At 36.5% G+C, this 12,406-nt stretch overlaps 1 protein-coding gene and 1 long non-coding RNA gene across 4 annotated transcripts; one reads left to right on the top strand and one right to left on the bottom strand.

Moving 5' to 3' along the window:
- Nucleotides 1-958: 958 nt before the first annotated feature.
- On the top strand, nucleotides 959-8,507 carry AAH (allantoate amidohydrolase). 3 transcript variants are annotated; one of them, XM_026810017.4, is made up of 12 exons: nucleotides 959-1,199; nucleotides 1,293-1,387; nucleotides 3,486-3,589; nucleotides 3,663-3,747; nucleotides 3,823-3,939; nucleotides 5,563-5,672; nucleotides 5,754-5,859; nucleotides 5,938-6,024; nucleotides 7,324-7,563; nucleotides 7,683-7,808; nucleotides 7,901-8,062; nucleotides 8,142-8,507. In XM_026810017.4, exons 1-12 carry the CDS (start codon nucleotides 1,016-1,018, stop codon nucleotides 8,277-8,279), a joined length of 1,554 nt encoding a protein of 517 aa, XP_026665818.3. In that variant the 5' UTR covers nucleotides 959-1,015; the 3' UTR covers nucleotides 8,280-8,507. The 3 variants fall into 3 exon arrangements, 2 of the variants coding, with proteins under 2 accessions (XP_026665818.3, XP_038980554.2); XR_005511016.3 differs by having other exon boundaries at nucleotides 996-1,199; nucleotides 7,911-8,062; XM_039124626.2 differs by lacking the exons at nucleotides 5,563-5,672; nucleotides 5,754-5,859; nucleotides 5,938-6,024 and having other exon boundaries at nucleotides 996-1,199.
- Nucleotides 8,508-11,487: 2,980 nt separating this feature from the next.
- Nucleotides 11,488-12,361, bottom strand: LOC113463648 (uncharacterized). Its single transcript, XR_003388304.3, has 2 exons — nucleotides 12,061-12,361; nucleotides 11,488-11,665 (listed from the first exon to the last, which is right to left on the bottom strand). It is a non-coding gene; the product is annotated as an uncharacterized LOC113463648 (long non-coding RNA).
- Nucleotides 12,362-12,406: the final 45 nt, after the last annotated feature.

A 12,406-nucleotide genomic window follows, 5' to 3' on the forward strand; every position in this document is an offset into this window, starting at 1 on the left:
AATAGTAACTGATAACGGTCCGTCACTAATTTCCCGTCACTATACGCGTGTTTTCTGGTAGTGATATTTTTTCTATAATCATAATATTTTATTATTGTATTCTACTATATCTCGAGCTCAACTTGTATATAAAGCACATCATTGCTACGAATAGAATAAGGCAGTTCAAATCATATGTTCAATACAAATTTTTCACCTTCTTTACATAAAATTTATAGCTCCAACCTCAATAATATCCCTATACTTGATCAAATGTCACATGCATGCATTTAACCTATAAAATTTGATTTTATGCACGGTATTTTCCGGATCACCGCCATGTTGGCTAGCTTAGTCCCACTCGGAGTCCATGACCATAAAGCTATTTGAATCTTTGTCACCAATGCAACATTACAGTGCACCATTGGATTCTTGTTCTTATGCTTTTGCCAACACACTGGATTCTTAATCTTTTATTCACATATACATCCAACATGCTGTCCAAGCATGCATGCATTCTATCATCCTTTCCTTGATTCCATGTATATTCACCCACCATCTAAAGGGTCCATGAACATAATTAACATTTTATGGCCTAACGTAATCAATTGATCCCATACCAATCTCTGGCACGAGTCACGTCGCCGTAGAATCTATCGCATAATATTTTATTTGTTCGCTGAGATTCCTCCGTCCCCACTGTTCCTACGCATATAATTTCCTCATCTTCCACTCCTGCGGCATATAATTTACTCTGCGACCTTCCAATCTGCCGTCCACATCACGGCAGTCGAGACCATCTGGCGGTTGCGATTCGCCTCCGGAATCGCAGGAGGCCGATCGAGTGTCCGCATATAAATATCTATGCGCCCTTTTGCAAGCCAGCTTCGAGAGAGTTGCAGTTTATTACGGAAGGCAATAACGTGCACCTCAGGTTTATTTTAGTTAAGAGAAATTATTGTTTTCTACGTCCCATTACTGATCAAGCGGGTAGGGCTTATCACTGAGTGTATACCATAATGTGGTCTGACGGAACATGGGAAACACGAAATCTTGGTCTACATTTTTTCCCCCGACGCATGATCTCTTCGTGGCGGTGCACAGTGGAGCAGGGGCCATGGCTTCGCTTCCCCCAAAGCTCTCACCTTTCTCCCTTGTTGATGGCCGCAAAGCTCTAATTTTCTCTGTTTCGATCCTTCTCGCATCCCTTTTATTCTCGGGTACTTGCTCAGTGCTTTCTTGGATTTCCCCCCAAATTTTATGCGATTTTTCCCATTATCTTAATCATACGAGAAAGATTTCGCTGTAAGAAGGTTTGGAGGTGGGAAGTGGAGAAGATGGAGGAGACGAGCTGTTTCGAGAGATTCTGAGGGACGAGGCAGTGTCTAGAATTAATCAGCTAGGAAAGGTTCGGAAAACCATTTCGTTTTTGTCCAATTTTTCTTTTTTCTGTTTTATATAAGATGGAGATATTAGATTGTAATCAGTTATTGAATCCCGTGGTGTGAAATCTTACTGTATTTTTTCTGTTTTTCACAATTTTTTTTCTAAGAATCTTGGTATTGCTTGATGTTGGTTCAATGTTGAACAAGAGAACTTGGATAAAGATGGTTCTTAGAAATTTTGTTTTTTTGCTAGATGAGTATGGTAGCTACCTTTGAAACTTTGAGAAGGGGTATGCATTAATTTTGATTTTAATTAATTTTTTATAGGTTCATAAACTTCAAATTTTTAACATGCTCCTGTAGCCTTATGATGGTTAATCATTTCTTTTTTGAATTAATATGAACTAGTTTATGGAGCAGAACATTTTGATTAGGTAGGGCCCTTTATAAGCTACATGAATGGATAAGAAAATAGATGTTGGTGAAATGTATGATAATACGGAAATTACTTCTTGTGGGTCACGAATGCCAGTGTATGGTATAAATATAGCTTCTGAAATATCGAAATTAATATAATTTTACTAATACTGTTACTAGAAATATTATTTTTTTGGCTATGCTCTATTATGTTGTTGTATTGAGTACATTTTATATGCTTATTAGTAAAATAACATATTTTTTCTGTTTATATGTACAGGGAAGGCTAAATTTTTGCTTGCTTTCTTTCTCTTTTTATTTTTTTTGTTTCAGTTTTCACATTATATTGGCAGCTTAATGGTAAATACTTTATCATGTCCTCGGGATATAAGACTGGAAGACAAAATGATCATCACATTTACAGGATTTTTTTTTTAATTTAGGTTTTGTGTGAAAAGTGCCTGTGAACTTTGGACATTCTGGGGGCAATGACAAGGTGCTGGACCCAAAGAGTGCTAATCTGATGCAACCACATGCATAAAATTTCTTGTCGATCTAGCAATGTTTAGTACTTGTACAACATACATGCTGCTAGAGTAGCTTAGTGAAGAATATCTTTGTTCCACTGAGTTGCTCTCAAGGCTTCTCAATGCATTGATTATTATATTTAGGTGTCACAATTTTGATTTTGGGTAATGGTTTTAAGAGTTTATTGAAGGTTTTCATGGCTGCTTAATTGGAACACATCTTGGTTTTTAAGTGCTTAAGTGGTTTTCCCTGTGAAAATCTTGCACGGAAATCGGATCCTGTTTAAGCATCTTAAATTTAGTTTTAGTTGTACTGAATTCAGGGTCTCATTCTTGCTCATGTAGGATCATAACATGATAGTTACTCAGGTGTTCAATTCCATTTTGAGGTATTAGAAATGACATCCAAGCAGTAATAGTCTAAGCTTATAAAGGAGATATGCTAACTATTTTAGGAATGCTTGCTAAGTTTCAATTTAAATCTTTGGCTGATAGCACCGCCATAATTTTCCTGAGGATGTCTGGTTGCAGGCACAAAGACTTGGATCTTTAGAGAAACCAACAAGGTTTAAGTATTTTTTCCTAATAAACTCATTTAAATCCTGGGGAAGGATTTTCTTTTTTTTTTCTTGAGAAAAAAATCATCGAGGGCATCGATTAGAATGAAAATTTCAAATACTAGCCTCATTCTAAATGCAAGAGAAGCATGATTGAGTTGGTGCGAGGTATGATCATTTTTCTCAGTACTAAAGTCCTGGAAAGTAAAATTGTGAGCCAAAGTTGTTGTGTTATCAGATGCAAAACTATGTAAGCACCAAGAAGAAGAAACTGAAAAATATGAAGCTTGACCATGCATTACAGATCCAAAGAACCAATAATCTGAGTTTAAATAATTGAGGGGCTAGAAACTCTAATGAAGATTTAAGTCTATCTGTCTACAGTCCACCTTGTCTCTCATTTACAGTTTTTTGTTTGCAAAAATATATCAGGCATTTCGGAACTAGTTGACTTAAAATTTCTTGTTATTTGGATTACACTCTTATTGTGTAATACTGAGTACTCACTTTTTTGTGCAATATTCTTACTAAGCTTAATGGTATGAATTTCTAATTTGTTATATTGGTGCTTCAAGAAACATTCTTTCCCTCCTAATGGCTACTTTGGTCATTCTGTACAGATATCTGATGCTGATGGTTATCTTGAAAGAACATTCTTAAGTCCAGGCTCTATAAGAGCTACAGATCTTATTATGAGCTGGATGCAGGATGCTGGGTTGAAAACGTATGTTTGTTTTTCATCTTTCTTCCATGAATTATTTCAATGTAATTGATTGAAAACGTATGTTGACCTTCAGGTGGGTGGACCAAATGGGCAACCTACATGGTCGAACCAATGCAATTAATGCAACTGCAGAGACGTTATTAATTGGATCTCATTTGGTAATGTCTCAAGATTGATCTTTCTAATCAAGATAACTTGGTTCATGTAGCCTTAACAATTTGTGGTCTAAACAGGACACTGTTGTTGATGCTGGAAAGTATGATGGGTCATTGGGTATAGTTTGTGCAATCTCTGCTTTGAAGGTTTTGAAGGTCAAAGGGAAGTTGGAGAAACTTTATAGGCCAGTAGAGGTTAGTGTTTTTACTCCTCTTTTTTTTTTTTTTGTAAATAAAGTGCAAACTCAAGTGACACATCTTTTAGTCTATATTAACCAGATATCAGGACTTAGCATCCCAACATTTGAGCCTGCAATTGTATTGGATTTACCTGCTTCTAATCCACAGCCATCCTGTGAATTACTTTGCCCACTAACAACTGGATCAAAAAAATGGCCTGTTTTTTTATATGAATCAGATATGGATTGCTTAGTGACATGATCCCAGCCCAGACTGACTCAAAACTGGTACACTCCATTTTTCACAATCCTCCTTGGATGTAAGAAACACATTTTTCATTTTAGTGATCACTCTTATGTAGTTAATCATTGATTTTGATGATAACTTATATATGGCCGTCAATCAGACTTATGCAGAATGTGTTGCTAATGATCTCTGCATAATTCTTAACTGTTCTTTCCTTGGGACAACATGTTTATGATATGACCAAGTGACCAAGTTATAGATAACATGAATTTATATGATTGCCTTAAACTTTAGATGGCTTTGTACATGATAATATGAATGGTTTTTAGCTTGAGAGAGAGCACAGCTGCATTCTCTGAATTCAATTATCAATCTTTTTCGCCTTCTCCTGAGTTTTATGCGTTTGGACTTTATGAGCAAGATGAGTGAATAGTTCAGGACATACATGTTTAGGAAGTGGAAAAACAGAGCAAGGAGTGGGAAAGGAAGAAAGAATGAAAGAAAGACAAATTTCCATAGGAAAACTTAGTGTACTTATCTAGGATCTTATGTCTAAGACCTAACAATTATTCTAAAACTTGAAACAGTACTAGAACCTTGCGGAAATTCTTGTTGCATGCATTTTGAAGGGTATGGAAATTCGACAAATTGTGTTACTGCAGATTTTGAAGGGACTGCCTGAATGGAAGATATTATCTCCTCTCCTTCTATTGTCAGGTAGATTATTAGTTGATTGATGCATAGAGCTAGTGGGAAAGGTAATAGGTGGTTATGGTACAAACTATTCCCAGTATGAATACAACAGCAATACTTTTCTCCAACAATTATTTGGAACTTTTCAACATAAAGGGTAACAAGTTGATCTTGGGCAGCCACATTAAGTTGATCAAAGGGCTAGGCTCTTATTATTGACATCTATCAATCAGTCTCTTGATTTGGAAGCAATTACTTGCCACTTTACTTTCTTGATTCCAGATTGTCCAGCCAACCTCTGTTCCCCTCCCCCCCCCCCCCCCCCCCCCCCCGCCAATCTCCATTGTTCTGGCTACATAAATGATAGATTAGATCAGTCTATAGTTTTTTCCCCTTGATTTTGAAGCATTTGCTTTATGTCTTGAGGCCAGACTTATTGCATGCAATGGTGGTCACATGACCAGATTCCAACGTAACCCTTGAAAGCTTCACTGGCAGGTGCCATACAGGATTTTGGGTCCCACCATTCCGTAAATAATAGACAAATGTTCATGTCCACCCTGTTTCTTTTATTTTGATGCTTGATCTGATGTTTGAAATGTTGAAACGTTATAAATCTTACCCCTAGGTTTGTGTGTATACTTACATCACGCGATTCTTATTAATTCTTATTGCTGTAACTCTGCGGACAACTTTCAGGTTATCGCATTCAGCGATGAGGAGGGCGTTAGGTTTCAATCTACCTTTCTAGGAAGTGCTGCTATAGCTGGTATTCTACCTCCAACAACATTACAAATATCTGATAAAAGGTTGTTTTTCTAAACATCACCATCTCATTCCATATGCTAGATTATTTCTTCCTGTTTGTTTAATAGATGGAACGTATACAGCGGCATTACAGTGCAAGATGTTCTTAGAGAAAATTCTTTTGATGCTACTGATGAAAGCCTTGTTTGGGTCAAGTATGAACCAAGATCAGTCTGGGGTTATGTTGAGGTATGATACTTCTAATATGGCTGTTCCTGTTGACCTTGACAAAATCTAAATATGCTTATAACCCATGATATGGCATAGGTGCACATTGAACAAGGACCTGTACTGGAAACACTTGGTTACCCCCTTGGTGTTGTGAAAGGGATTGCTGGACAGACGAGATTAAAGGTCTGTAAGCGTAGCACATCCTATCATATGGAAAGCTATAGAAACATAACTATTTGTTATAGCTAGTAGTAGCAAGCAATTTCTAGGGCATTTATTAAAACATTGCTTTGGATATAAATGTGTCGAATGCAAAGTTATAGCATCCTAAGAATGTGAAATTGATAATTAGATCATTTCTTAGATAATTGTTATCTCTGTAGTGGGAATTGTTGCATTTGAAATTGCTTTCATGAGTAACTATTATTAAACTGGAGCGGTTGCTTCTGGATAAATATGCAGCCTTCATGGATATTTAGAAACTGGTATAAAACACTAGCAGCTAGCTGATATATCAGGATAATCTTTTGGATGTTTTAAAATTGAAATAATTAATGTTTTGGGTAAACTTACAGTTTGCACAATGTGCAGCAATGGTAACATGAAAAAAGATACTAGCATACTAAAAAATTACATTTTTTTTTCAAAAATAGATGACCAGCAAGCTGCACAGATCTCGACATTTGCGCCACTCTTAATGTGGAGGAGTTGATTATAATGGCATACGATGGACAAGAGTTTCGAAAAGGGAGAACAGTCTTTGGCTTTTGTTCCAAAATTCCCAGGAAGAATCAAAGTCATCTGGAAGATCATGTTATTTCTGTTAGTAATGGTGGTTTCTGAAATTTCTTAGCTAAATGGAAGAACCATTCCCTTAGCTAAATCACATGGATTTTGGATGAGGATTTTCAACACATAAATCTATGCTTAAAAACTTTCAGCACATGAATCTATGCTTCGCCAAACTGGAGAGGATAATTAACTGGACATTTCAGTTTTCCAGATTCTGGTATCCTGACTCAAAAATTCTGAAGATTTAAACATGAAATTATACTAATGGGATCCAAAAAAACAAAGTGTTCTGCTTACATCAGCCATGAGCATCAGCACTCGGCTTTAGGTTTCCCTGTCAAAAGACACTAAGTGCAGGTTATGACACTCAACTGAATTTACGACTTTCCTGCCTCTTGAGATATATTATCTCAACATGAGTGTAGAAATTCTTCCCCCTGGATTCATATTGGATTGTGAGCCCGGTAACTGGTTTTTACGATTAAAAAATCAATGCCAGATAAGAATCTAATTATTTTCCCGAAGATGCATTAAAGGTTGAATGATGCCTATTACAGCAGCATGTATTTTTGTTTTTTAAAGAGTAAATACTTGAGCTTTGCAAGATGATTCTTTAAGCAATCCATAAGTTTAGATCTTTATCAGAATGCCTTAAAGAAGCCACTGAGTTTACCTGCAGTCACTCTCTAGGTTGAAGTAAGTGGTGCCCAAGGGCATGCTGGCACAGTTCCAATGTTAATGCGCCAAGATCCAATGGCTGCTGCTGCTGAACTTGTTGTAACTGTGGAGTCTCTTTGTAAATATCCTGATAAGTTCTTGGCTTATGATGAACATTGTGGATTCTTCGGAAAGGAATCTTTTGCAGGATTGGTGTGCACAGTTGGAGAGATATCTTGCTGGCCAAGTGCAAGCAATGTCATTCCTGGCCAGGTATTGGTTCACCATGCGGCTGTTTTGCATAAAAGAAAATATTCCACGAATCTGACCATGTTATTTGGTTACTTCCTCATGCATGTTTATATATTTCTTTTAAAAAAAACATTTTGCAGGTAAATTTTACTGTGGATATAAGAGCAATAGATGATGAGGCAAGAGAATTAGTGGTATCTGAATTTTCTAACCAGGTTTATCGAAAATGTGAGGAGAGGATGGTTAATTGTACCATTGAGCATAAGGTGTGGGACTACAGTCGGACTACAGTCTTCTATTCAAATTTCAGTATTGATACCTTTACTGGATAAACTATATGACACATTTATCATTTTAGCATAATGCAGACGCAGCCCACTGTGACTCGGGATTAAGTCTGCAGCTAAAACACGCAACAAGTTCAGCTCTGGGGAAGATGCTAGGTGACATTCACAGTGACGTGCCTATCCTAATGAGTGGAGCAGGACACGATGCTATGGCAATGTCTCATTTAACGAAGGTCAGATACCTCATGCACTATACTTAACAATTTAATGGTCTTTGCCCCCATGTTTGACTGGCTCATCGTATAAAAGCAGGTTGGCATGTTTTTTGTTCGCTGTCAAGGAGGTATTAGTCATTCTCCTGAAGAATCTGTATTAGATGATGATGTTTGGGCTGCTGGTCTCGCACTCCTCCATTTTTTTGATCAACATGTAAATCTGTTACATTTCTGAAAGAAGTACATTTCTGAAAGAAGTATTGTTAGAGTAGCAGGCCTTTTCATAATGCTGATAGAGTTGTATCATATACTTTCATATACTTGGGAGAATTAATGTGTCATAGACAATCAAAGGTTAAAGCAGTAACCAGTGGGTTTGCTGGCTGCTTGCATGTCTTCATGTTAAGATGGAACATGACATACTGCATTGAAATTAAAAAAAAATATTTTTAACTTGGATACAGGATCAAGGATCATTTTAATTTTTTTTTTTCATTGGAAAAAAATTAATAGGTGTCTTGCTTATCCATGCCATGCATCTGTACTAGCTAGGTACAGGATCTACTGGTTGGCAGAGACCGGCATTTGAAACCTTGTTGATAAGTTGTTCTTTTTTTTTTTTGGTTGAGATAAATTATTTCTTTAAATAGAAGATTTTGTTATAAGGTCCTGGAGTAACTTATTGCATCCAGCAACATTCGAAACATTATTGTTTCATTGGTGAATGCAATTGCTCATTGTTTTGTACTTCCCAGAGATAGGCAGACGGAACAAATCAACCAACTTAAAATTTTACTGTTTGTCCCCATAGTCTCTTAGAGGACTCAAACTATCAGCTAAACCAACTAAAAGCCAGATCATTAATGATAGCCAATGTAAGTAAATGTGCCATTAAGTAGAGCAGCTCATGACCAAATCCACACCATCCATCCAAATTTTCAAGTTATATGACTAGGGTTCCTGGATATGCTTTTATGAAATTGCACCTAAGGGCTGTTTGGTTGTTAGATATTTACTGAAGTAGTTTTAGACAAAACCTAAAGTGAATTTGAAAACACTTATTTATTAGCATTTCACAGAACCTTTTCTTTTGCTAAAACTAATAAATCACAAGATTCCAAAAGTTACAAGAAAACTTATAAAAACCTTTGTTAACATAAAATCAGGTTTTATGATTATTTGGTTCAGTCAGAGTTATAAACCACTAAACAAATGGATAACTTCTTTCACATTTAAATGGTAAAAGGTATATTTGAAAATTCACCTTCATTTTTTTATAAAACTTGCCTTCCACAAAGCTCCTCAGCACCTTCCTTCCCCCCTCAATTGTTTCAATTGGAAATTTCTCTATTTCTCTCATGCACCCACATAAACATTGTCAATGGCATGACTAGAAAAGAGAAAATTCAAAATAAAAAAGAATTAATACCTCTAGGTGCTACATTTTGAAAATGATACAAGAACATTTAAATTGGCATAACCATAAAGATTATATCATATTAGTAATGCTATTGATGTATCAAGACTTCTATCAAAATTGTTTCCTTGTAGGCAAAGTTCAGAGCAAAGGCAGCTATGATCATGGCACTCTTTTTCTCTCTCACAGCTCCAACTGGAATTTCATTAGGCATTGCACTATCATCCAACTATAATGAAAATAGCTTGGCTGCCTTCATTGTTGAGGGTATTTTCGATGCTGCCTCTACTGGAATTTTAATTTATATGGCTCTCATTGATCTCTTTGCAGCTGATTTCACAAACCCTAAGATGCAAAATAATGGGAGGTTACAGTTAGGAACATATCTTGCCCTTCTTCTTGGTAGAGGTTTAATGTCTGTTATTGCTAAATGGGCCTAGAATTATGGGTGAAGTAACATGGATCATGTCAGGTTCCCTCGAGGCTAATCCAATAGGTCTTTTTCTATACCCTTGGATATGTGTAGATGCTTTTCTTTTCTTTTTTGTCAAAAAGCCCCAAGAGGAGATTTGGCATATTTTCACCAACGAAGTCTGGAGTACAGTTCGAGAAAATTGACCATGACAAATTTTTTATTATTGTTAATGAAGCACAGGACGAATCTAAAAGAGAGCAAATGACCTTGTTCCAAGATTTGTTGATAAAAAAAGGATTTGTATGTGGGTGCTTTTGTGATCTTATCCATCTTGCAAATACTACGCTTTAACTTTGGAAAATGCAACATGTGCAATTTTATCTCAACATAATTTATGTACCAAAAATATCCGAGCACAAACATATAATTGTACCAGTAACGTGTGGTAAGTGGAATGAGTTACATGCCTTATTTATAACAGAATGCCCTTATGCATATTATGCGTATTTTAGGGCACATTTTTTGCAGTTACCACTGCTTGCTGCTTCCAGAGAAGTCATTCATATCCATCAGTTCTATAAATTGACATCTACTGTCAATATTGTTGCTACACCATGATTCATGCACATGTCATGGAAGTTGCTCAAGGATGAAATTGAGCATGATAGGGAACTTAACCAAATTGGTACTTTACAGAAGACACTTGATGGGGCTCTCATATAAATTTTATTTGCAGCTTTTGAAACATGTTTAATGCAACTTGTTCTATTTTGAAGAAAATAACTTATGTAGGTCAACATATTCCTTACTAGGGAATGCTAATGCAGCTTTTGATGCAATGACATTTTTTGAATTTGTCTTGATATTGCATCTTATGGAGGAAATCATGGGAATGATATATGATTTATGTCAATCTCTACAACGTCAATCTCAAGATATTCTCAATGCAATGAACTTAGCTTTCCACCATACAAGCACTTATTCAAAATTTTTAGAGAAGACGGTTGGGCATCACTCTTTAAGAATGTGATATCACTTTCTAAAGCACATTATGTAAACATTTCCTCGGTTCAAGTGTTTTCTTAACCTTTATATTGTATATTTGAACAGAAATCCAGTCTCAGACGAAAAAACAAAAAATCATCCTTCACTGTTGAACAAAATTTATAAATCATAAGCCAGCTAGGTGTGGTTGCATCACTTTGCAACTCTGCTATAACATATCACACCAATATAAACAACAAGGGGCATCATGATGGCCTTCCGTACCCCTTTAACACTATGATACAGGACATATCATCAGTCATGTATGAGAGAAGTTGTTATCTTGATCTTTGCTTAAGAATATGGAGGGCCACTATTAGGGATAGACAGCTGCCAATAATTTGATTTAAATTGACTAGTCTCATAAAGCTAAATTACAAAAATCCTAGTGGATGGTAGAATTCCATACTTTTGATCAAGCCATCACATGGCAATAGGAAAAAGATGGTCAATAAAGTCTGAAGTGGGAACTTGAAGGCATTTTCAAAATACAAAAACACATAACTGAACTATATGTATGTGGCCTTTTCATAAACCTGATGAGAAGGGATAAGAATATAAACCTGATGAGAAGGGAAGAATGCCAGTAGAAGTAATAATTAACACAGAAATCATAGCTGGACAAGCAAGAATACCAAGAAAAATATGATAATTAAATCCATATAGTATTGCAATTGGAGCCACCCACATGATCATGGATGCAAGAACAAACTTCTGTATCACTCCTAACATTGCTTCAATTTATCTGCACACAGACAAAAGTAAAACAAAGTATTTACACTAATGAAAATAAAGTTGTTAACAACCAAAAAAAAATGAAAATAAAAGTTGTTCACGGGATTATGTAAGCAGAACAATAAAAAAGGGATCATTCAAGTGATTATATGGCACTTTCTCAACCTGAAACAGGGATAGAGATATAAATGCTATTATTTGATTGTCTCACAGAATGGCCTTTAATGATGTAATGTACATGCACATGTTAATTACTTTGGAAAGTTTTATGTAAAATATGCAAACAAACATGCTTTACATATATGCGCTTGTTTAGATAGTAATTAGTTCAAGAACCACCAATGTTTTACCTTCATGGTTCCTTTAAATCCTTCTAGAGTTCAAAAAAGAAGAACATAAACTCACCTTCTAGGCTTCTCCTCGACTTTCGGACAATCAGGCAGCGAGACCTACGATCGAACCGGTGGTGGGCAACACAAAAAGACAGACCAAAAGCACACAACAGCGAAGATAATGGCAGGCAACCATGGACAAAATAGGAGAGGAGAGAGAGAGAGAGAGGGAGAGAGGCGATTCGCAGCGGTGCTTGTGGCTGCGATCGGGGCGGCGCCGGCGCGACCGGAGCACGCTACGGACAGAGGAGAGGAAGGAACGGAAGAAGGGGTCACAGATCAGGGCAGGGGCGTTCGACGTTTTTTTTTTTTTGGGGGGGGGGGGGGGCAAAATCCGGGTCCATATTTGTATTCCGAAA

The sequence above is a fragment of the Phoenix dactylifera genome, chromosome 2 (genome assembly GCF_051530095.1).
Source record: "Phoenix dactylifera cultivar Ajwa chromosome 2, Ajwa_hap1_PhDact_Kaust_v1.1, whole genome shotgun sequence".
Classification (NCBI taxonomy): domain Eukaryota; kingdom Viridiplantae; phylum Streptophyta; class Magnoliopsida; order Arecales; family Arecaceae; genus Phoenix; species Phoenix dactylifera.